At 39.1% G+C, this 24,327-nt stretch overlaps 1 protein-coding gene across 2 annotated transcripts in view; it reads right to left on the bottom strand.

Annotated features, from left to right (window-relative positions):
- Window positions 1–407: 407 nt before the first annotated feature.
- The window catches only part of LPAR1 (lysophosphatidic acid receptor 1), a 148,913-nt gene continuing 124,993 nt past the window's right edge, over window positions 408–24,327 (bottom strand). For both annotated transcript variants that reach the window (XM_056117154.1, XM_056117155.1), the window contains exon 4: window positions 408–1,543. In XM_056117154.1, the coding sequence (XP_055973129.1) occupies window positions 1,242–1,543 (302 nt within the window). In that variant the 3' untranslated portion in view covers window positions 408–1,241. The remainder of the gene's footprint in view (window positions 1,544–24,327) is intronic.

A 24,327-nucleotide genomic window follows, 5' to 3' on the forward strand; every position in this document is an offset into this window, starting at 1 on the left:
CATATAGGGATGTACAGGGGGAAGCTATTAATGGTGGTTACTGGGGTGTGTTATCAGTTATTATTTTTCTGTTTACTACATTTCTGAGTTTTCAAGATTTTTATAATGAATGTGTATTATTTTATGATACAGGAAACAAGGCTATTAAAAATTCTCTGATGTGGGCTGGAGTGATAGCACAGCGGGTAGGGCGTTCGCCTTACAAGCGGCCAACATGGCCGACCCGAGTTCGATTCCTCCGCCCCTCTCGGAGAGCCCGGCAAGCTACCGAGAGTATTTGATACGCCAAACATAGTAACAACAAAGTCTCCAATGGAGACGTTACTGGGCCCGCTCAAGCAAAAATTAGAATTAAATAAAATTAAATTTAAAAAAAAAAAAAAAAAAAAAAAAAAAAAAAAAAAAATTCTCTGATGTGATTAAAAAGTTCATTAAGTATGATAAATATATGGGAGCAATATTACTATGCATTACCTTTTATAGACTTTTAGAGTACATATTCTTTTGGTAATATTTTACATTCATTTCCTATTTTATATTTGCCACAATGCTTTAACAAAAAATGGTAATAATGTGATTAGACTAATGTCTGATTCATAACCTAAATGAACACTGGTCTTAACATCTAGGTTCTTCGATTTCCTAGAAGATTTAAAATTAATACTCTATTATCTTTTTTAAGGCATATTGCATTCATACAATACATGCATGCTTTCTAAAAGGATTTTTTTTAATTTACAGTTTTCTGATGTAAGGGAAAATAGAGTTATGACATTTTAGAAAAAGTTTATATTGTTATCATCACAAGCATGCTGATCGGTATAAACAAGTTTATTAAATGAAACATAACCATTAAAAACAAGGGAAGCATGTCTGTAAATGAAGTAAGAGATTCAACTGGTCAGAATTCATTCTGACTGTACCAAACCACAAAGGAATCTTTTGAAGTCTAGTTAGTGTCATCTAAATGTGCACTGCAGAGTCTATGTGTAAATTCCATTGCAAAATCTCCACTTGCTACTTCCAAAAGGATCAGGATGAGGGTTCTCACACAAACTAGCGTCCAATACATATCAAGTCTTGTGGGGGTCTAGGAACAAATACTGCCATTGGTTAGTGTTTTAAGTACATGAGTTTATCTTTCCTCTCTTTCTCACACCCAACCTTGCCCTGGCATTCAGGTCGGGGAAGACTATTCAAATGTCAATCCATGATGTCCGGCTTCTTCTCTTAGTTTCCTTCTACACCACAGAGTGGTCATTGCTGTGGACTCCAGCCAAGATAGTGTGGTTGAGGGAGGAAGCTGAGCGGTCAGAGCCTTCTGTGGGGCCACTGGCGTTCTCATTGCGCTGGCAACAGAGGATCTGCCTGAAGGTGGCGCTCATCTCCTTGTCGCGGTAGGAGTAGATGATGGGGTTCATGGCAGAGTTGAACTCAGCAAGCAGAAGGAAGAACTTTTCATAAGCCAGAACATCACATTGCTGACAGCACACATCAAGAAGTAACAAGACCAATCCAGGAGTCCAGCAGATGATAAAGGCGCCTACATGAATATGGGTAGAGATCAAGAAAATGGAAAAAAAATAAGAAAGAGAACAAAAGATAAGCATAATTACGAAATGTGTAGTCAAAAACTATAATGATTTAAATGTAACAGAAAAATATTGAATTCAAAATCATCAGATTTTCTGAAATCTGAAATAAAATTTTTATTTCCTGGAATAAAAACAGAACAATGCAACAATTAGTTTAATAATACCTTGTTAATTCAGATCCCATTAAAATGACACTGATGATCTCTTTGAGCAAAACAATTTGCTAAGCAACCAAGAGACAGAAATTACATTCAGGATGGATACACATTTTGTAACTTACAAAAATAGGATATTAAGTAGCATGAGATTGTTTTCAAGCAAATTTCACCATGGCAAACATCTGTTTAGCTAAGGCACAGTTTCAGTTTTCAAGCTGACTGCCTTATTTTCTTGGCTTATATTTTAGTAAAATTGATAGAGAGCATTCTTTCAGAAAGTCAACTGTGATTTAAAATACTGTAAAATGATCATCTGTCTCATAAACCTAAACAGTTATCAGTACATAGTTAAATGTTTTTCCCCTTGTGATGAGAACCTTTAAGGTTTACCCTCTAACAATTTACAAATATTTAAATCAATATTGTTAACTATAGACACCGTGCTGTAAATTATCATCCTAGCACTTATTTACTTTATGAAAAGTTTGCATCTTTTGACTCCTCCCTACGTCAATCACCAATTTATTCTATCTATGAATTTTGCTTGTTTGCTTTCATTGTTTTTTTTTTTATGTTGTTGGGCAAATGTATCTTACATTTTCTTTATCCATTCAACCAATGACTATGACTAACACGGAAATAAGTATAGAGATGGTAGATACTAATTTGAGTGTTTGAATTTCCTTTGGAAAAATAACCAGAAGTACAACTCTGTTTTTGTTTTTGTTTCGTTTTCTTTTTCTTTTTCTTTCTTTTTATTTGAGGAACCTTCGCACTGCTTCCTATACTGAGGCTGCATTAATTTACATTCCAACCAGTATCTCAGCTTTCCTTGTCTCTACAGCCTTGACGGGGCGGGCTGGAGCAATAGCACAACAGTAGGGCGTATGCCTTGCGTGCAGCTGGCCTGGCTGAGTAAGGTTCGATTCCTCCGCCCCTCTCGGAGAGCCCGGCAAGCTACCGAGAATACCTCGCCCGCATGGCAAAGCCTGGCAAGCTACCCATGGCATATTCAATATGCCAAACACAGTAACAACAAGTCTCACGATGGAGACGTTACTCGGCCCGCTCGAGCAAATCCATGAACAACGGGAGGACAGTGCTACAGTGCCTTGACAACACTTGCTTTCTTATAGTCTTGATAATAGCTACTACAGCAGATAAGAGGTGATAATTCAGGTGAAATGACTTCTCTTTACAGTCTTGGCTTTCATTTCCTTGGCAATTAGTGAAACTGAGCCCCTTTCTGATATACCTGCTGGTCATTTGCATGTCTTATGGAAAAATGTCAGTTCAGACTCTGCCAGTTTGCGAGTGGATTTTTTTTTTATCTAGAGCAATGTGAATTTTAAAATGAAACCCAATCATGAATAGCTTTGAAATGGTCTATCTCATAATGATGCAACAGGTTTTTTAAATAATAGGATGTTACATCTATACTATATTTTAAAGATTTTTCTCATATATATTAAGTTGCCCTTTTATTTTGTTGATAATCTATTTTGCTATGAAGAAGCTTTATAGCTTGATGTAGTCCCACTTGTTTGTTTTTTTTTGCCTTGGATGTCCTTGATTTTGGTGTCAAGTCTATTTTTGCCTTTGATATCTTTGATTTTTGTGTCAAGTCCAAGAACTATGTGGAGAAGCTGACTGTCTATATTTTCTTCTAGAAGTTTTTTTGCTTTCAGACTTTAACCTATTTTGAGTCCATTTTAATAGGTTGTATAGGATCGTAGTCTGGTTTCAATTTATTGCATGTGTCTTTCCTGTTTTCTTAAAACCATTTATTTAACAGGCTGTTTTGCCCTACTGTTTATTCTTGGCACTATGCCATTAATTGACCATAAGTGCATGGAAATTTGATTCTTTTCATTGATGTATATGGTTTTTATCCCCACCAACACCATACTATTTTGATTACTACAAGTTTGTAATAAAGTTTGAAAATAGGGAATGTGATGTATTTAGCTTTAGAATATATATAATTTCATTTATTGATTTTGTATTCTTTATAGCACAGCGGGTAGGGCGTTTGCCTTGCACGCAGCCAACATGGCCGACCCGAGTTCGATTCCTCCGCCCCTCTCGGAGAGCCCGGCAAGCTACCGAGAGTATTCGATATGCCAGACACAGTAACAACAAAGTCTCCAATGGAGACATTACTGGGCCCGCTCGAGCAAATCGACGATCAACGGGAGGGCCTTTAATCTTATTGAATTTATTCTAGTAGTCTTTTGGTAGTAATGGGATAATAATATGTCATTTGCAAACACAGTTTCACTTATTCGATTCTGATTTGGGTATCTCTTATTTCTCTTTCTTGACAAATTATTCTGGTTGGATCTTCCAGAGTTGTGTTGAATAAAAGTGGTGAAAAGAGCATCTTGTCTTGCTTCTGATCTTAGGAAAACAGCACACAGCATTTCACCATTGAGTATATTGGCTGTGGGTCATATATAGTCATGATTGTGTTAAAGTTTGTTCCCTTTACACTAATTTTGTGAAGAGTTTTTATCATAAAGGGGGACTGAATTTTGTCAAATACCTATAGTCAAGTAGCTTTATCTTTAATTAACTTAATGTGGCACATTGACTGATATGCAGGTATTGAAACATATGTGGATACCTAGAATTATTCTTACTTGGTCCTACTGCATGAGTCTTTGAATGTATTGTTGAATTTGGTTTCTAATGTTTTGTTGAAAGTATCTTCTTGTAATTCTCTTTTCATCTTGTGACCTTGTCTGCTTTGAGTATCAGATCAAAGTGAGATTGTAAATTTAGTATGGAAGCATTTTCTTCATGTATATATTTTGGGAAGGATTTCAGAAGAATTGGATTCAGTCTTTAAATGTTTCATAGAATTCACAGTGTTGACATCCTTGGCTCTTGTTTGTTGGAAAGTTTTGGTTATTTCTTCAATCTCCTTGCAGGTAATTTGTGTGTTCATAAGTTTTATTTACTCATTGACTAGTATTTGTAGAATGTGTGTTTCCAAAAATTTATCTATTTGTTGTAGGTTTTCAAATTTGTTAATATATAATTTTCATTATATTCTCATTTGTACTATTATAGTTCTGTAGTATAAGCTATAATAACTCTTCTTACAATTCTGATTTTGAACTTTTTTGTCGTTAGTCTACCTAAAATTTGATAAATTTATCTTGTAAAAGAACCAGATGATAATTTCACTCTGGCAAATAACTTTCTTATCTGAATTTTCTCAATTGAAAAATAATGTGGTTTTATTTATTTCATTGGGTTTGTTGCAAAGATGAAATGAGTACTAAGAACAAAAACAACCAGTGTGATGTGGATGTGGGGAGAAAGGGACTCTCATTAATTGTTTTTGGGAATGCTGACTGGTCTTTTCAGAAAACAATATGGATGCTCCACAGAAAGCTAGTAATTAAACGCCCATATGACTCAGCAGTAACACTTCTGGGAATTTACTCTGAGGCCCCAAAACACACAGAAGAAACACGATTAGCACTTCTATATTCACTGCAGCACTGTCCACAACAGACAGAACCTGAAAATAACCTGAGTGCCCAAGAACAGAGACTGCATAAAGATACTATGTTTCATCTACAGAATGGAAAACTACGCAACCACCAAGAAAAATGAAGTGATGAAATTTGCTTATAAGTGGACAGAAATGGAGAGTATCATGCTGAGTGAAATGAGTCAGAAGAAGAGGGACAGACATAGAATGATGGCACTCATTTGTGGAATATAAAAAAATAGTATGAGACTAATACCCAACGAGTGCAGAAACAAGGCCTAGCTCATGGTTGGAAGACTGGTATGGAGGGCAGGGGAAGGCTGCTGTGGGGGAACAGGGGAAGGAAATTAGGATAGAGAAAGATCACTATGACAATGATAGTTGGATCTGATCACTCTGGACAAGAACTGGGTGCTGACATGAAAACCTTGAGGAAATGGATAAATTCCTAGACTCCTACAGACTCCCAAGGCTGAACCAAGAAGACCTGGAATACCTGAACAGACCTATCACCATAAAGGAAATTGAAATGGTAATAAAAAGTCTCCCCAAGCACAAAAGTTCCGGCCTGGATGGATTCACTAGTGAATTCTTCCAAATCTTTAAGAGGACTTACTCCCAATCCTCTTTAAGCTTCTCCACGAAATTGAAATATCAAAAACACTTCCAAACAGTTTCTACGAAGCAAATATTACCCTGATACCAAAAGCAGACAGAGATACCACAAAAGAAAGAGAATTACAGGCCAATATTCCTGATGAACACAGATGCAAAGATCCTCGACAAACTACTAGCAAATAGAATCCAACTACTCATCAAAAAGGTCACACACCATGACCAAGTAGGATTCATTCATCCCAGAGATGCAAGGATGGTTTAATGTTTGGAAATCAATCACCAAAATCCATCGTATCAACAAAAGAAAATATAAAAACCATATGATCATATCAATAGATGCAGAGAAAGCATTTGACAAGATCAAGCACCCCTTTATGATGAAAAACCTAGCCAAAATGGGTATAGGGGTGACTTTCCTCAAGATAGTTAAAGCAATCTAACACAAGCCTACAGCAAGCATCATCCTCAATGGGGAAAAACTGAGAGCCTTCCAACTAAGATCAGGGAAGAGACAAGGATGACAACTCTCTCCACTGCTGTTCAATATAGTACTAAAAGTACTTGCAATAGCGATTAGGCAAGAAAAAGTTATTAAGGGCTTTCAGGTAGGAAAGGAAGAAATCAAGCTCTCACTATTCGCAGATGATATGATACTATACTTAGAGAACACTATAACCACCACCAAGAAACTCCTAGAAACAATAGACTTGTATAGTAAAGTTGCAGTCTATAAAATCAATACCGAAAAGTCCATGGCTTTCCTATACACAAAGAGTGCGAGAGAAGAAAGCAACATGAAAAAAAAATCCCGTTCACAATTGTGCCCCAGAAAATCAAGTACCTAGGAATCAGCTTAACTAAGGAAGTAAAGGACCTGTACAAAGAAAACTACAAAACACTACTTCAGGAAATAAAAGAGGACATGAAAAAATGGAAAGATATCCCCTGTTCATGGGTCGGGAGAGTTAACATTATCAAAATGGCAATACTTCCCAAAGCATTGTACAAATTCAATGCAATCCCTATAAGGTTACCCATGACATTCTTCAAAGAAATGGAGCAAACACTCCTGAAATTCATATGGAACAATAAGCCCCCACGAATAGCTAAAGCAATTCTTCGGAAAAAGAAAATGGGAGGAATCAACCTCCCTAACTTCAAACTCTACTACAAAGCATTAATAATTAAAAGAGCATGGTACTGGAACAAAGGCAGAGCTGCAGACCAATGGAACAGGGTTGAATACACTGACATCTCCCCTCAATCATATGATCATCTAATCTTTGATAAAGGTGCAAGAAATGTGAAGTGGAATAAGGAAAGCCTCTTTAACAAACTGTGTTGGCAAAACTGGACGGCTACATGCAAAAAAATGAGCTCAGAACTCTGCCTAACACCATGTACAAAAGTAAGATCAAAATGGATTAGAGACCTCAACATCAGACCAGAAACCATAAGATACATTGAAGACAAAGTTGGCAAAACCCTCCATTACATTGAAGCTAATGGTATCTTCAAAGATGTCACGCCACTGGCTGAGCAAGTGAAACAGAGATAGATAAATGGGACTATCTTAAATTAAGAAGCTTCTGCACCTCCAAAGAAACAGTGACCAAAATACAAAGACAGTCTACAGAATGGGAAAGGATATTCGCTGAATACACATCTGACAAGGGGTTGATATCAAGGATATACAAAGTACTGGTTAAACTCCACAAGAAGAAAACACCCAACCCCATAAAAAGTGGGACAATGAAATGAACAGAAACTTTCTCAAAGAAGAAATCCGAATGGCAAAAAAAGCACATGAGAAAATGCTCTACATCATTACTCATCAGGGAGATGCAGATCAAAACCACAGTGAGATACCATCTCACACCTCAGAGACTGGCCCACATCCAAAAGAATAAAAGCAACAGATGCTAGCATGGATGTGGCGAGAAAGGGACATTCCTTCACTGTTGGTGGGAATGTCGACTGGTTCAGCCCTTCTGGAAGACAGTATGGATGATTCTCAAAAAATTAGAAACTGAGCTCCCATTTGACCCAGCAAAATCACTCCTGGGAATATATCCCAGTGAGGCAAAAATGTATAGTCGAAGTGACATCTGCACTTCTTTGTTCATTGCAACACTCTTTACAATAGCCAGAATCTGGAAAAAACCTGAGTGCCCAAGAACAGATGACTGGTTAAAGAAACTTTGGTACATCTACACAATGGAGTACTATATAGCTGTTAGAAAAGATGAAGTCATGAAATTTATGTACAAGTGGTACAATATGGAAAGTATCATGCTAAGCGAAATGAGTCAGAAAGAGAGGGATAGACATAGAAAGACTGCATTCATCTGGGGGACATAAAGTAATAAAATAGGGGATTAATACCCAAGAATAGCCAAGATCAGTACCAGGAGGATTACCTCATGGCTTAGAGGCCAGCCAGGCATTCTAGGGGAAAGGGCAGCCCAGATAGAGAAGGGAGCACCAAATAAAGAGTGTTTGGAGGATCCTCCCAGGATGGGAGATGTATGTTGAAAGTAGACTATGGACCGAACATGATTGCCACTCAATGCCTCTTTTGCAGACCACAACACCCAAAAGGAGAGAGAAAACAAAAGGGAATGCCCTGCCACAGAGGCAGGATGGGATGGGGGGTGGAGGTGGGAGGGATACTGGGATTAGTGGTGGTGGAAAATGGGCACTGGTGGAGGGATGGGTATTTGATCATTGTATAATTGAAACCCAAGCACAAAAATTTTAAGTCTACAACTGTGCCTCATGGTGTTTCACTAATAAATATTTAAAAAAAAGAACTGGGTGATGAAAAGAGGTAAAAGGTTATACATACTAACTTTAAGTATTTGTATTGCAAACCATAGTGTCCAGATGGAAAAAGAGGGGGAGAGAGAGACAGAGACATAGAGAGAGAGATAGAGACAGAAACAGGCTGGCAGGGAGGTGGGGTGGGAGAGAACTGGAGACATAGGTGGTGGGAAATGTACACTGGTGAAGGAATGGGTGCTGGAACACTGTATGACTGAAACCCAATTATAAAACAATCATTTGGTACACTTTAGTGATAATAATATTGTTTGCTATTATCTTCCTCAGTAGCATTGGCCTGTTTGGAAATAGCTATTTTCCAATATCTTCTATATGTCCATATTAAGTTTTTATATGATTCATAAATATTAATCTTATTTAATCTTCCTAATATCTGTACAAGGCAGAAGCTATTTCCCATCACACTTATGGGAAAAAAAACCGAAATCCAGAAAAACTAAGTAACTTGCTTGAGGTCACAGTACTGGAGACAGACAAACAGAAAACAAATGTCAGAATTTCGATTCTTAAAGACAGACTCCAAAAATACTATCTTATACATCTGGTCCATAAAATTCCAGTTTGTTTAGCTTCTGAAATCAATCATTTGGCTCCCAGGGTCAATGGAGATTAGCAATAACCTTAACATCTACAACCACGTTATATCAGAGTTTGCTGAGGCTTCAGAGGGAAGAGAACACGAGTCAAAGAAACGGTGGGCACTGTCATGTCCTATTGCTTTTCACCTAACGGTTCCCATATGCATGATCAGGTTACAAAAAAAGCAGACAGGGAGTAGAGATAATCGAATGAATATATTAGACTCTTTCAACTTAAAAGACACTGGCCTAGGTGGATGCAGGCTTGGACGAGGGTGGTGGATTTGGACTAACCTCAAGGACTGGGTTTCACAGAATGTAAATAAACAAGATTCAGTCTCCAAACAGCTTGGTTTTAAATGTGAGTTTTCTTCTATTTGAACCGTTTCAGCAGGGAAATCAAAATAAAGGAGAAAAGTACCCCCATAAAGCTCTTTGTTCAAAAACACAAATGTGTATTGGTTTTAAACTGCTGTTAACTTTGAAGATTGTCCAAGGTGCTTCATTTTCTAATAAATACAATACCTTAGACTTTCCTTAGAGAGAGAAAAGATATTTCAAATATCAGGAGATAATGGCCAAAGAGCTATTTGAACTTCAAGTGAAATGTTAATAAAGCATTCATTCCAAGTCCTTGAATTTCCTAGCTTGAAAATCACTCAGAAAGCTAAACATAAAGGAAAATCAAAGGAATGCCTCTTGGGTTTCAGAAATAATGCATTATTCATTGAGAAGCCAGGAAGGGAATTATTCTCGGGGTGGAAAATGCTTGGATGGAAAATGCATGGTCCCATTATTCCATTTACTTGGAGACTAAAAACACACAAACCCTTCATGAATGGGAAAGCATTCTTTCAAGTTTCCTTTCTTTTATCAAAGCTCGACTAGAACTCAAATTTGGAGCTCCAGTAGACACCAGCAATATGCCTCCTAATAGATCTAATAGATTTACTTGAAATAAAAATAATCTTTTTTCTATTTTCTCATGGAAGGGAGTATCCTTCACTTTCATAAACTTGCTCCAGTTACATGACTTTGTTCAGAAGTGAGAGAATTCAAATAGCCATTTGTTATAAAAAGCTATTCATCTTTTTAATTTGAAAGGAATAAATATTCTTCCAATAAAAACCATGAAATAAAAAAAAACTAGTCCATAGGATAGAGAAGGAATCAGCATGACAATAATAGTTGGAAATAATCATTTTGGACAGGAACCGAGTGTTGAAAGCAGGTAAAGGAACATATTTGATAACCTTTCATTAGCTGGAGCAATAGCACAGCGGGTAGGGCGTCTGCCTTGCACGCAGCCAACATGGCCGACCCGAGTTTGATTCCTCCGCCCCTCTCGGAGAGCCCGGCAAGCTACCGAGAGTATTGGATATGCCAAACACAGTAACAACAAAGTCTCCAATGGAGACGTTACTGGGCCCGCTCGAGCAAATCGACGATCAACGGGAGGGCCTTTACCTTTACCTTACCTTTACCATTATCTGTATCGCAAACAAACCATAAGGTTGAGGTAGATAGAGAGAGAGGGAGAGAGAGAAGACAAGTGGCAGGCAAGGCAGGGGGTAGAGGAAGGCGGAAGGGAAACTGGAACTGGGACCATTGGTGGTGGGAGGAAAAGTACACTAGTGAAGGGACAGGTGTTGGAACATTATATGACTGAAATCCAATCATGAACAACTCTGTAAACGTGTTTAACACTGTGATTCAATTAAAAAAATTTAAAAAAAACACTAGCCCAATGGAATGTATGCTAAGACTAAAAAGTGCCAAGGAGGCTTTGTAGAACAGAGCAAGAAGCTAGAAACACCAAGGCTTGCCATAGGCGCTAACTGTGGGCACCTTTGTGAGGAATTCAGAATCCTCTCCCTTTGTCTTCTCTGGAAGCAACTGTTCTTAGTATTATGATTAGGTTGAACCACATTCCCCCAAACAGTGCATGTGGCTCTTCAAGACTCAACTGAGGAATCCAAGGAACTCATATACAATGCAAGCTTAAAAATCAAGATCTAAAGTTTCGATCATATAGAGTTTTCTCTTCTACTCTCTGTTTTCTCTCACAAGGTGAAAGAAAATGACAAAAAGATGAAGACAGTATTCCAAATGGAAAACGAGACTTGGAAAAATTCCAACGCAGACTTTAAAGAAAAAGTGAATTAGTATCATAACATTAAGTTTGTTCCAACTTCGTCAACTTTTTTTTTTTTGAAGAGGGTTGGGATTGGGCCACACTCTGCTATGTTCAGGGTTTACTCCTGGTTCTGCACTCTTGGAGGGGACCATACAGGATGCCGGGGATCAAAACGGGGTCAGAGATGTGTAAGGAAAGTGCCACATTACTATCTCTATAGCCCCAAACTTTGGAAGCTGCTGAAAACAAAAAAAGGAACGGGAAGAAATATAGTGAGATAGAGTTCTTGTCTTGCGTATGTAAAATGTTGGCTTCAACCCCAAGGCGTCACAAAAAAATTAGTAAGTAAGTTTTGTAAAACCTATACCTAAGTCTTCTTAATAATAAAGAGTCAACAACAGTTTATTACATTATAGGCCTTGTGATATACATCATGAGGCCGATTAATAGATAATCTGTACAGACACAAATACTCTTCTTTAAGGCAGGTTGATAAAAGCAAAATTAATCTATTTTGACACCTGTAAAGTAGAAAAGTAATTGCTTCCTGCAAACTCTGTAGTATGTGGTGAGGACTGAATTATATACATGTAAAAACCCTCTTACAATTGCTTCTGATTCCCACTGCCTATTGCTCTGGTGACTAGGATAATGCATAACAATGGATACAGCACAGTGCTGGATTAGATTTCCTTTAGAGCTGAACATGGAAACTTGCATTAGGCCATGAAGACATAGGTTTTTCAAGAAGCACTGAAATGACACCAATATGACTAAGAGATTCCTAGGAGTTGTAACTGGATGTGATGAGAAACACAAGGGGAAAAATGAAAGGAAACCCTAAAAAGTACACAAGACCCAAATCGTATTGGAGGAACTGCAATGTATTTAGGAGACAGAGTTCATAACATGGAAGAGAAAGCATAAAGTAATGTGATACTCAGTAGGAATGGTGCTTTAGGTGGTCTGTATATTTCCAGAGCATTTCTGATAAATATTTTCCCACAAATCAAGGCATAGTCAAGCACTAATATGAAAAAGAGTCTAGAATACTTTTTACTTTTCCATTTGAATGTAAGAAGAAATGGTGGGGGTTTTGAAGTTTTTCTTTTTGTGGGGAGGGGCACATATCCAACTATTCTCAGGGCTAACTTCTGGCCCTGCACTCAGATATCATTCTTGCTGGGACTATATTTGCACTCAGATATCACTCAGGGGACTATATGGGATGCTGGGAGTTGAACCCAGTTTGGCCATGGTAAGTGCCCTACTGGCTGTACCATCATTCTGGCCCCAAATGGGAGTGGTTTTAACAAAGAGGAGAACATAGGAGATGGTGTTGGCAGGTGTTCTTTGAGAAAAAGGTGAAGAGAACACAAATGATAATCAACATTTTATATAGCTTTAGTGGGAAGCATATGTAAGACTTCAGGTAAAGATGCCTTGAAAACATCACAACAGCGATCTGAGACTCTGAGCAGCAGTCACCATTATTACAGGTTATACAGGGAGGACAATTTTCAAGAAAATATCCAAGGGTTGGAAAAATAGCGGAAGTTGTTCATCCTAGACCAAGTCTCATTCTTTCCTTATTCGTCTGTCAAATCAATCTGTGAGGGCCCGAATGTCCACAGAGATGAGAGAAGAGGTGCTGGAATGTAGACACAAAAAGCAGAGAGGAAGGAGACTGCTTTGGAACAACAGGTCACAGCTGCAGAACAAGATCATGTTACCCCACTTTCCCTCAAATCTACTCAACTCAATCAGCTGAATAATGCTTACCAGCTGGTCTCACAATTAGCCATTTTTTTCTGGAGTGACTTTTTCCTAACTAGCTGAACTTTTCTTACATATGGAACATAAGAACCAAAGTTGAAGGGAAGAAAAAAAAAGTCTCTGACAGGAAAAACCTCTAGGGAGAGAGCCCAAGATTTCTGATGCAAAAAACAGAATGCATTTCCAGTCTGGCTGGTAAATTTGTGTTTCCACAAAAACTCAGACATCCCACGGATCTGAAGCAAGTCAAGGTAAATCAATTCTACACCAGCGGTGTGTCCAAGTTAACCTCTCCTGGGCCTCTTTCTCCTTGTTTTTTCAAATGAGGATTTCAGAAACCATTCTATCTCAGAGACTTGTGGTAGACATGAAATGGAAAAATAAATGTTAGAATACAGAAATGAAATTTTCTGTTTCCACTTACTAGTATATTGCTCCAGAGTAAGTATCTTCAGATCGTAGAGTTTGGTACCATTTTAGTTTATTATTTAAATTGTGTTTTTGGCTATGAAGGGACATGTTTAAGCCTTGGGCAGCCGGGAAATTATTTCAAATGTTTATTTTTTTTCTTTTTGGGTCATACCTGGCGATGCACAGAAGTTACTCCTGGCTCATGCACTCAGGAATTACTCCAGAAGGTACCTGGGGGATCATATGGGATGCTGGGAATCAAACCCGGGTCAGCTGCGTGCAAGGCAAATGCCTACCTGCTGTGCTATTATTCCAGCCCCTCAAATATTTCATCTTAAAGAAAGCTGGTAGACACAGATATAAAGCTTATTCCTAGGGTCACTGTAATGAAGACGCATGTCGGTGACAATTGAGATAAATTTCTTTCTGAAAGAGTAACATAAATAATAAAATCAATTTCCCAGAACACCAAGAAGACAAGACTAATGCAACTGCATGATCTCCACAATAAATCATTTCTATGTTGATACCAGTTTTACTTCATTTCAGTTAGGACATAGCACTTCCACACCCCCCACCCCCACCCCTGGTCATAGTATTTCACACCTGTATTTCACACATAGTATTTCACACACATAGTATTTCACCCCTGGTCACAGTATTCAGGTAAGGGCATTAAAAACACACAGATCTCAAAAACAGCAGAGTGCTCATTCTGTTCTCCTTTACCCATCCCTGGGTGAAAGTCTCAGCTCCATGACACTTTATTGACTAATGTATTGACTAATGTAATGTTGGCTTTCCTATTGGCAGGAGGATGTCAAAACTGCCTTCTAGCATTTTACACTCTGCAACGTTAAGCAATGAGAACCACACACATATGTTCCCTATCCTACATCAGATTCTGAATCGCATCTTGCAACTATACATTGGAAAACACATGAAGTGGCCTGCAGGCTAATAAACCAATGTAGAAAATTATTTGTGCATGAGAATAGCTAGAGAAACCAATTCTGCACAGTTCAACCCCAGCCCAACGAGCAATATCATTTATCTGCCCATTTTAACAGGCTCTCAACCTAAAGCCTAGTTTGCACAGAATTTCTATGAAAAGAATAACTGATTCACATTCCATCACTTTTCTGCTTAAAACCCCGCAAAGACTACTTGAAATCCTTACAGAGGCTCATCATGCCATCCATAACTGACTTGTGCCAGCCTTGGGGATTTAATTTCTTTCCACACAGCTCTCTGGTTAACTTTGAGTCACACACACCTAATTTCTGTCAGAAGCTTTGCATTTATGGTCTTTCTTCTGGACTACTTCTGTTGACATGCATGTCTATTTACTTGCAGCTAAATAGGACCTCCTGAAAGGCAATCCTGGCTAACGTTTAGAAAAGCTAAAATTATCTTAGCAAAACAAAACCAGCACCCTCTCTCCATGAAACTATTTTTATTTTCCTTATCTGTAATTCAAATTTCTTTTTTTGGTGGTGGTGGGGGGGTGGGGGCTCCATCCCAAGCAGTACTCAGAGGATCTAGGGACCACTCCCAGCAATAACCTGGCCCACTGGGCAGGTAGTTCAATGCAAAGACCTCAGATTGTGGTGCTGCTCAGGACTCTGGGTGCTAGGGACGGCCAGAGACATCTGGGCAGGAGCTTCCAGAACTGTATTTAACAATGCTATATGGTTTCGGGATCCAACTCAGGACAGGAGAATGCAAGGAGCAATCCCTGTGCTATGATACCAGTCCCTCTAATTCTTTTAAATTGGTTTACATATCAATATTTTATTCCCTTTCAATGAAAATCTATGCCTTGTAAAAGGAAGGAATGTACCTCTCCTGTCTATATCTTTAGCATCTAGGACAATGGCTGGCACATAATCACATTTAAGTGGGTTAAACTGGCCAGTCGCAGCTAACTGCCTAACAGACTTGCTCCAAAGAAGAAAATTGAATAGGAAACTTATTAAGTTTCGTTTTATTTTGAAAAATAAAAAAATTACACATACAACGTGCAAGTTCTTTGAATAAGTATTCGAAGAGTCTGAGGCATTGATAGAGTCTGAGGTGGACCCTGTGTGCAAAAAAAATTTCATTTCGACCCATTGTTGCTAATACTGATGTGTACTCTATTACCTGTGGAATTTACCAAGTTCTGGAGAACCAGATCGGCCCACAAGTGAAAGAAGACATGCATTAGCCAAGGAGCGGCTGCAGACATTGTCCCTTAGTACCCTGCTGTGGTAGTTACCTTAAAAGATCAATCACTGACTCCCAACACTTTTGTACACATCACTCGATATACAAAGTTTCATGTGACTGACCATGTTTAAATGATGAAGTTATCAGAAAATGAGAAGACAAAGTACATCTTGCCCACTGGCATGCAATAACATCACTGTATCACTGTCCTCCCATTTTCATCGATTTGTTTGAGCGGGCACCAGTAATGTCTCCATTGTGAGACTTCTTGTTACTGTTTTTGACATATCGAATATGCCATGAGGAGCTTGCCAGCCTCTGCCATGTGGGCAGGATATATTCTCGGTAGCTTGCCGGGCTCTCCAAGAGGAACGGAAGAATCAAACCCGGGTTGGCTGCATACAAGGCCCTACCAGCTGTGCTATCACTCCAGTTCCATGCAATAACATACCTGAAAAATATAAAATTCTAATTTATTAACTTAATCGGTGTCCATCCTTAAGACTAAATTTGAAATCACATGAAATATAGAATATATGATCTTGCACTTCTCAAATATTGTTTCCTTTTAATTCTAAATTTAGTGGGTTGTTTTAGTTTCTTTTTTTACTGGTTGTATATAAAATTAACAAAGAAAGATTGTTTACTAGCAATGGGAAAGGGAGAGCAGGCAATTCAATTTGTTTTCAGAAAAGTTTTTGTTCTCTGATGTTTTTAGACACACAAGCTATCTCTGCAACCCTGAATTTCTGGGTGTCTCTAAAGTTTATTTTCTTTTACATGAAACCCAACAGAAAAAGATAATGTGATTTAAATAGTTGTCAGAAGAAAGTCATTTACAGTTCTCAGAGCAGTTCAATCTGTTTTGCCTCCCAAATTCATTTAACAATTGCAAAATTTTTCAAAAGAAAATTTCACCCTTATTAAAAAATTATAAATCTTAAATCTCACAGAAAATTAATGTTGTCAACTCCAGACCAACACCATTCAACTCAGAATGGAATTCTAAACTTATTGCCTGACTATGATCCAGCTGTTACCAAGGTGATCTGAATAATATTTATCCCTTTACAAGGATTAAATAAAACCCCCTGAATTTTCCTCTAGCCAAAGTTCAATATAAACAGAAAATTAATAATTGGTTTTGCAATATATTTATTTTTTCAGCAATGAATTAACTTTCTCTCAAAATGATCTAGGTCAAAATGAGTACTAAAATCTGGGTGAAATTGTGAAACTATATAGCTGATGACAGAATCCTGTGGATTTAATTCCTTTCTGTTCAATAACTATTGGCATGATCAGTAAAATGTGTATTTCTCAGAAAACAGACTTCAAATCAAGGTCAAAGAAATGTGATAGAAAATTAATTTGCTTTTCGGTTTCTTACTAACACAATGGATGAAAAATGTTTAAAGCATATTCCGAAAGCTTTGTGAAATATCCTTGCAACTTAAGATATTTAAAATTATATATGCATGTGTGTATGGATATGTTAAATGTCAAAAGAAATAACTAGGAGATCAGTATAAATTATAAACATGATTGTTCTTTTTGAGATTGGCTATGCCTTCTGCAGTTGCCAAATGTCCTGGATTGATATTTACGAAGCACAGATTCTTGTGTCAGAGGGAGGTACAGTCTGTTCTGCTATAAGATAGCTATGTGCCTCAGATATCATCTCTCACTATCAAAAACTTTTTTTGGCTTTTTGGGCCCCACCCAGTGTCAGGGCTTACTCCTGGCTCTGCACTCAGGGAACACTCATGGTAGGGCTTGGCGGATGCATGGAGTGCCAGGAATTGATCCCTGGGTAACCTTGTCCAAGGCAAAGACCCTATCCCCTGTCCTACCTCTCTGGCTCTCAAGTACTTTTATTACTCTTTAGCTTAAAAGTTTTAAATTATTAAAAATATATCTAGTTGGGAAGTGGGTGAGGCCAAAGAGCTCCAGGTTCAAAATCATAAATATAAGTTTCAATTATTCTAATTAAAAGTTCAAAAAGTGAAATATTTGTTGTTCAAAACAGCCTAAACATTACAAAGCAAATTCTAACACCTAAAATTCTGAACAAAGGTCAATCATTTTTGGTCACTGAAAAACACCTGCAACAATATCACTACTAGGAATTTAACCAACACACAGCCATACATAGTACAATCACATATGTGCAAGGAATTCTTTGCAGCATTGTTTATTTTTTTAACATTGGAAACAATCTAGGTAACTGCCAGTAGAGTGATGAAATAAATTATTTTCCATTCCTCAAGGTTTTTTTTTTTTTTTTTTTTTTTTGCTTTTTGGGTCACACCCGGCGATGCTCAGGGATTACCCCTGGCTCATGCACTCAGGAATTGCTCCTGGCGGTGCTCAGGGGACCATATGGGGTGCTGGGAATTGAACCTGTGTCGGTCATGTTCGCTGCGCACAAGGCAAACGCCCTACCTGCTGTGCTATCACTCCAGCCCCATTCCTCAAGTTTTTAAGCAGTATTCAAATACTCTAATGGTGCCAAATGATTGCCAAGAAAAAGAATAAACTATAGAAAAATAGTTATAATGTGTTAATTATATTTGAATAGCCAATAAAATACAATATAGCATGTGTTTAGACACAAATGCCTATAAGTCTCTCTCCCAAGTGAAATGAATCATCAATACATTTAAACAACATATAGCACTGTATAGCACTGTCCTCCCGTTGTTCATCGATTTGCTCGAGTGGGCCCAGGCAGACCCAAGTTCGATTCCTCCGCCCCTCTCAGAGAGCCCAGCAAGCTACCGAGTGTATCTCACCCACACGGCAAAGCCTGGCAAGCTACCCATGACATAATCGATATGCCAAACACAGTAACAAGTCTCACAATGGTATGGGCCTGCTCGAGCAAATCGATGAACAACGGGAGGACAGTGACAGTTGAGAACATGATCTTATTAAAAATAAGGTAAAGGTAAAAGGTAAAGGCCCTCCCGTTGATCGTCGATTTGCTCGAGCGGGCCCAGTAACGTCTCCATTGGAGACTTTGTTGTTACTGTGTCTGGCATATCGAATACTCTCGGTAGCTTGCCGGGCTCTCCGAGAGGGGCGGAGGAATCGAACTCGGGTCGGCCATGTTGGCCGCTGGTAAGGTGAACGCCCTACCGCTGTGCTATCGCTCCCCCCTCCTTATTAAAAATATGTCAAAGTATTTTCTTTGAACTTAAAATACCACCTTGGGCCAGGGAGACAGCTCAAGTTGTAATGTACTGACCCTGTGTGTTGCATGTGCAAGGGCCTGAGTTTGATCCCAGGTACCACACTGTACCATCACTGCAAGGTACAGCCCTGAGGCCATTCCACACTTCAGTGGGATCAAGTAACACTGCATCACTGGATCTGAGCACTGAATCATCAGGTCTACACTTCTAAGCTGAGAATTACTGGGAGAATTATCCCTGGCCCTCTACTACCACCCCTTTCTAGCACTGTGGGAAATGGCACACTATTAACTTTTACGTATATAAAACAGACAGAGAATCAACATGAAATTACAAAGTTTGACCACTGATCTCTTCACCAGCGACCGATTTTCTTCACAAATGCATCCCTCCCTGTTTGCTTCCCACCTGCATTTACAAGACGCATTTAGATAGATAGATAGAAAGATAGACAGATAGACAGATTTTTGCCATGTGATTTACAGTACTGTTGCAGATAGAGTTTCATAATCACCTTTTAGCACCATCTCCTTTTCCTGGTTGAATGTTCTCCTCCACCATAGATACTGTCCCCTCCCTATCCTATCCCCCAGTCCCCTCAAGTGGCATAGCTCCTACTGAATACCAGTTCTCATGTTCATTGTCTCCATTGCCTTTGGGTGTCTGTTATTCCACTATTATGTTTCTTATTGTAACACATAAGACAGAGTCATTCTATGTCTGTCTCTCTCCCTCTGACTATCTTAATTCAGCATGATACTATCCAGGTCTCCCTCCCCCCACCCTGTAGCATAAAATTTTATAATTTTATCTTTTCTTATGGTTGAGTAGTATTCCATTGTTTATATGTATCATTGCTTCTTTATCCAATCATCTGTTCTTGGACACTCGGGTTGCTTCCAGATTTTCACTATTGTGGATAGTGTTTCAAGGAACACAGGGGTTCCAATTAAATGTCTTTTCTTCATTTTGTTTTTTGGACTCTTGGTAAATTTTTTCAAAAAATAAAATACCAATGGATATTCGGTAGGCCATAATTTCATACACAGTCAAGGCTTTACATATTTCATATATGAATAGTGAATCAGAGCTTGGCATCATTTTCCAGATGAAAGCACACCAATACAATATCATATACTACTTCCAAATAGGCTCCTTTAACATATAGTCAGATCCTAAAATTCCTGTAAAGCAATTTCTGCACAAAAACTCTGCAGACTCACACACTGGTGCTGGGAAATGTACACTGTTGGAGGGATGGGTGTTGGAATACTGTATGACTGAAATAGAATCATGAATAGCTTTGTAAGGGTCTATCTCACAAAGACTCAATAAAAAGGTTTTTAAAAACTGCAGACATTGATCTTTACAACATACAGCCCAAGAGAAGGATCACATGGAGGGCGGGAACCACAGATCCCGGAGAAAAAAAAAAACAGGTTCCAAAAAGAGCCAAGATCACCGGGAAGTCCCAGATGGGGTAGGTACCGCATCCCGCCTCCCCCAGATGGAACCCCAGTGACCAGAAGCCTCTACAAGCACAGCTCGAGTATGCGGGAACTAGGACTTTTTCTCAAATCTGCCGGAACTACAGCTCCCAGGAAACCTCTGATTCCGGAAGTCACGCCCACAGCCCGCCCCCCAGCGCCATCTTTACAACATACAGCCAAAGAGAAGGACCACATGGAGGGCAGGAACCACAGATCCCGGAGGAAAAAAAAAAAAACAGGTTACAAAAAGAGCCGAGATCACCGGGAAGTCCCAGATGGGGTAGGTACCGCATCCCGTCTCCCCCAGATGGAACCCCGGTGACCAGAAGCCTCTACAAGCACAGCTCGAGTATGCGGGAACTAGGACTTTTTCTCAAAACAGCGCGGCGACTTATGCGGCCGCGCGACATCTCTCTATATACAAAGTGATCAATGGGAAGTAAACCACCCAACCTTTCTCCCTGAAAATCAGAGTTAAGTTTGGAGCACGGCCACAGCCCCAGAAACACAAGGACTTAATGCAGAACCCAGCAGCTTGGAGCAGAAAAGTGAACGGACTATGCGTTAATCCAGGCCATCATTTCTGCCTAGAGGGGAAAGGGTGTTGCCCCATTCGCCCTCTCTTCTCTGGAAAGAAGGATGGCGACCGCATGGGAGCCTTGTGGACAGCAGGTATGAGCAGGGGGAATGGGGGCGACTAAAACCTCATGGGAAGGGGGGTGTTCTGGTCCGTCCTTCACGCCCTACCGAGGTCACCAGTTGCCCCCCGCGAGCAGCTCTCCAGCACAGCCACGGCCCCAGAAGCACAAGGACTTAATGCAGAACCCGGCAGCTTGGAGCAGAAAAGTGAAAGGACTATGCGTTAATCCAGGCCATGCGTTAATTCTGCCGGAGGGGAAAGGGTGTTGCCCCATTCGCCCTCTCCTCTCTGGAAAGAAAGATGGCGACCGCATGGGAGCCTTGTGGACAGCAGGTATGAGCCGGGAGTGTGGGGGCGACTAAAACCTCATGGGAAGGGGGGCGTTTCGGTCTGCCCTTCACACCCTACCGAGGCCACCAGTTGCCCCCCACGAGCGGCTCTCCAGCACGGCCACGACTCCAGAACACAGAAACCAATTTCTTAACTATCTGACTTTCAGTAGAAATACTTCCAGGGTCAATAGGTAAAATAGCAGAAATCCAAAACCAACATTTAATTCTTGAACCCAGCTGTAGAAAGCAAATCACTTCACAATGCTTTTTCAGCATGTCTGATTTGGGGGGGGGGGGGGTAAACTCTAAATAATAGTGGTGAATCTTTTATTCAAACAGTGAATCTAATCAAAGCAGATAGAGTGTTAACTAGAATTCATCTGCCTCACAGAGCTGGGAGGGGTGGGGGGTGGGGTTCTATTGGGGTTCTTCATGGTAAAAAATAAGTACTGGTATAGGGAAATGTGTTTGATATTTGCATGACTGAGACCTAAACCTGAAAGCTTTGTAACCTTTCCCATGGTGATTCAATAAATAAATTAAAACAATTTAAAAAAACTGCAGACATTTAAGGCAGACATTTAAATTTAAAAAAATAAAAAAATAAAATTATTAGTTAAAAAATTTTTAAAAACTGCAGATATTTTACAGTTTTTCTCCAAACTTATGTCATTTTCAGCAATTTAAGAGCAATTTTTTTCTCAATTTGCTTTCACAGAATAAAAAAGTATTTACCTTAATTTTCAAGGAAATTTTTTCTTGTTGCATTTATTTTTATTAAATAATGTAACATTTAACAAGCTAAATTATTATTATAATTGCCTGACATAAAGCACTATAGGAGCAAAGACCACTACCTCCTCTTAACTCTCAGGAACTAAATTTCTTGGCCAAGGTTACTGTCTATTAACCTTTTTGCTTAACTGCCTAACTACATAAATGTTCACTGTATGTCAAATACTATTTGAAGTACTTAGGGCACCACAGTGAATCAGAAAAGTCCTGTGTCCTCACTGAGGTTCTAAGAGATATGCAGAAGACAAGAGAATGAGTAGGTAAAATAGCTTTCAGACCTCTGGCCCTGTTTACCCTGGCATTGGATATTAGTCTCATAATATATCTATATTTATACCTGTGTCACTTCTTCGGACTCATTTCACTAAACATGATACTCTCCATGTCCATCCATTTATAAGCAAATTTCATGACTTCATCCTTCCTAAAGGCTGCATAGTATTTCATTACTATGGTTTCTTTATCTAGTCATCTGTTCTTGGGCACTCAGGTTGTTTCCAGATTCTGGCTATTGCGAATAGTGCTGCAATGAACACAGAAGTGCAGACGGTGTTTCTGCTGTGTGTTTTGGAGCAGGTCGGAAGTTTGCTACAAGAGTATGTGGGGGGAGGTGAAGAGCAGTTAGAGCAGAGGAGGAACCAACATGACAGTAACAGTTGTAAGTGGTCGTTTTGGACAGGAACTAAGTGTTAAAGTAGGTAAAGAGATATACTTGATAACCTTTCATTATCTGTATTGCAAAACATAAGGCCGAGAGAGAGAGAGAGAGAGAGAGAGAGAGAGAGAGAGAGAGAGAGAGAGAGAGAAGGAATATCTATAAGTGAAGTGAAGGACTCTGCTACCATGGAGGTCACTGATGATAGCCCAGGGATCTGAGATGAAAGTTATGTGGAGCAGATTCAAGAGTGAAGGAGTCAGAAACTGGATGCTGCAAGTATGAACACTTTCAAACAACTTTGCTATGAAGGGGATAAAAAAAAAGCAAAATGTGGCTGTGAAGATGAATTGTATTTTATTAAGTTTTCATTAACAACCAGGTTGGTTAAGGATGTGCACACAGGCTGTCCAATATTTGTTTGCCTATGGGTGATAGCTTGGGAGGAGAATGGTGGAGATGAAGCAGGAAGCATAGCCATAGATAGGGGTGTTCATCACTGCACACATGGCAGCCATCTCTGAAAGACTGGACCCCACTCTCTCCTGAAAGCAGATGGACTGCTGAGAAAGGGCCAGGGCTGAGAGAATTCATCATTGATTAGTTTTTGGCCAAAGGGGAAAGACAAAACAAAACAAAACAAAACAAAACACAACTTTCCTAAGAGAGAGAAGTAATATATTCTGTGATGTCCAGAGAGGGCTTGTGGAAAAGGGGAAGGAAGACCAGGGTCACCTCAGACATTTAATTTTCTTCTCCTATTGTCCTGTCAAACTTTTGCCATCCAAATGTCTGGATACATTTCTGTGATCAAAGAGTTTAATCAGAAAGCTGGCAGAGAAAAGATTTGTTTGGGAAGGCATAAGTTGTTTCATTGCCTGTGCCTAGCTTAAGCTCCAAGTTAAAGCAATAAAATGCTGGCTTCAGGCTTCAAGTAAAGAGAAAAACAGACGTTCTAGATTTAATCCACGTAGAAGAATCAAGAGAAGGGCTTCAAATCTAATTTGTAACTAGTCCGGTTACCAGTTAGGAGGTCAAACTCTGCAATACTTTCCAGTATCTTTGTGATAAAAAAAAATGTTTTTCTCTCTAGTATATGATACTAGTTACAGCAACTTTTATTTTTCAAGATGATTGTTTCCTTCAAATCAATCTTTAGTTTTCAGACACCTACTAATTCTCCCAGTCTTTTGTGGTCTTTTGATTTTAAGTAAGGCTTGAAGATGCAATTATACCTTTTCAATGTTTTTTTCATATGGCACTGCTTATAAGGCCTCCTTGCGTAAATGCTTACAATACCTACACACGAGATGGTCTGAAGGCAAGTTAATATAAAATTTAGTTGCTATGATGACTAAATGACAAGCTATTTTGTAGTTTTCACT

This window comes from Sorex fumeus, unplaced genomic scaffold (assembly GCF_029834395.1).
Source record: "Sorex fumeus unplaced genomic scaffold, SorFum_2.1 ptg000034l, whole genome shotgun sequence".
NCBI classification, from domain to species: Eukaryota; Metazoa; Chordata; class Mammalia; order Eulipotyphla; family Soricidae; genus Sorex; species Sorex fumeus.